Raw genomic sequence first — 1492 nt, 5'->3', positions numbered from 1 at the left:
GCTAAAAAAAGTGGGCGTGTGCTATTTGGAAGCAAGAGTATATTCAATGCTGAGAGCGGGACAGATCACTAGGATGTATGAGTGAAAAATGAAACCATGACCTCATGTATGTCCCAAGCAAATAAATTGATGTAGTAGTTCCAGTCTTCTAAGGTCATCCACGTAAAAAGAAGCGAAAACAAACCCGCAGATGAGCTAAGCAAGTTGGCGTCGACAAATTTTGAGCACTTGGCGCGGGACGTGCGGATAGAAGTGTTAGACTGACCATCAGTCCCCTAGCATTAGGTGTTTGTTATCCAGCAGGGACGGTCTCAAGGATGACACCCATCAAAGACTATTTGTCTTCTGGAATCCTTCCTGAAAACAAGGCTGTGGCAGAGAAAATCCGCCACAAAGCCCTGCATTATCAGCTGCAAGATGGAGTCTTATACCAGAGATCCTTTCTTGGTCCCCCTCGTTAGATGCATAGACGAGGAAGATGAGAATTACTTGACTAGAGAAATTCACGAAGGCACGCGGGACCAAGAATGGTGGTTGCGAAAGTAATAAATGCTGGTTACTATTTCCCCGGTATGCATGTAGATACAGTAAAGGAAATCTGGAAATGTGACTCTTGTCAAAGATACACACCAAACATCCTCCGCCCGCAAAATGAATTGGTGTCAATATCGTTCGCTTGGCCATTTCAGAAATGGGCAATTGATATTATGGGCCCATTTCCGGAGGCGCCTGGGCATGTAAAGATTTTAGTTGTCGCCATTGATTACTTCACAAAATGGGTGGAGGCCAAGCCTTTGGAGACTATTACGGCTGCGAATATAAAGAAATTTATCTGGAAGTTTATTATCTGCCACTTTGGCCTTCCACAAACCAGTGAGTGACAATGGGACACTGTTCGCAGACAAGGGTCTACAAGACTGGCTAACTCAGTTTCATAGCACTCAGATATTTACTATAGCTGCTCACCCGCACGCAAACGGGCAGGTCAAGCGAGCAAACAGAAGTATAAAAGACGGAATCAAGGTAGGTTTGGGCATGAAAAGAACTGGGTGGGTTTATGAGCTTCCGCATGTCTTGTGGGCTCATAGGACACACAAAAAGACCAGTAATTCTGAAGCCATGATTTCATTGGAAATATGGGTCCCATCCATGAGAACACTCCTCACCATCGAGAATAAGAAGGAGTTACGCTTAAATCTAGACCTCCTAGAGGAAATAAAAGAGTTGGCATACATTAAAGAAAACAAATACAAACGCCAACTCCAAAGATATTATGACTCGCGGGTGAAATTTGAAAATTTAATATTGGAGACTATGTATTTCGGAATAATGAAACGTTAAACGCTGAACTTCTGGGAAAATTAGCCCTAAACTGGAAAGGATCCAATAAGATTCACACAGTTTTAGAGAAAGGCGCATACAAGTTAGAGAAGTTAGATAGAACATTAACTCCGAGAACTTGGAATGTTGCACAACTTAAACGGTGCTATTT

The 1492-nt window shown here is 42.8% G+C and overlaps 1 protein-coding gene across 1 annotated transcript; it reads left to right on the top strand.

Moving 5' to 3' along the window:
- Positions 1-527: 527 nt before the first annotated feature.
- On the top strand, positions 528-881 carry LOC143580173 (uncharacterized). The gene has a single exon (XM_077063274.1). The coding sequence runs from the start codon at positions 528-530 to the stop codon at positions 879-881; it is 354 nt and encodes a 117-aa protein (XP_076919389.1).
- The last annotated feature ends 611 nt before the right edge of the window (positions 882-1492 follow it).

Source organism: Bidens hawaiensis, unplaced genomic scaffold, assembly GCF_021521415.1.
Source record: "Bidens hawaiensis isolate Kalapana, Puna unplaced genomic scaffold, B.hawaiensis_p1.1 tig00030263_1, whole genome shotgun sequence".
Lineage (NCBI taxonomy): Eukaryota > Viridiplantae > Streptophyta > Magnoliopsida > Asterales > Asteraceae > Bidens > Bidens hawaiensis.
Note: the sequence above shows the minus strand (reverse complement) of the source record. Positions and strands in the feature narration are given on the sequence as shown.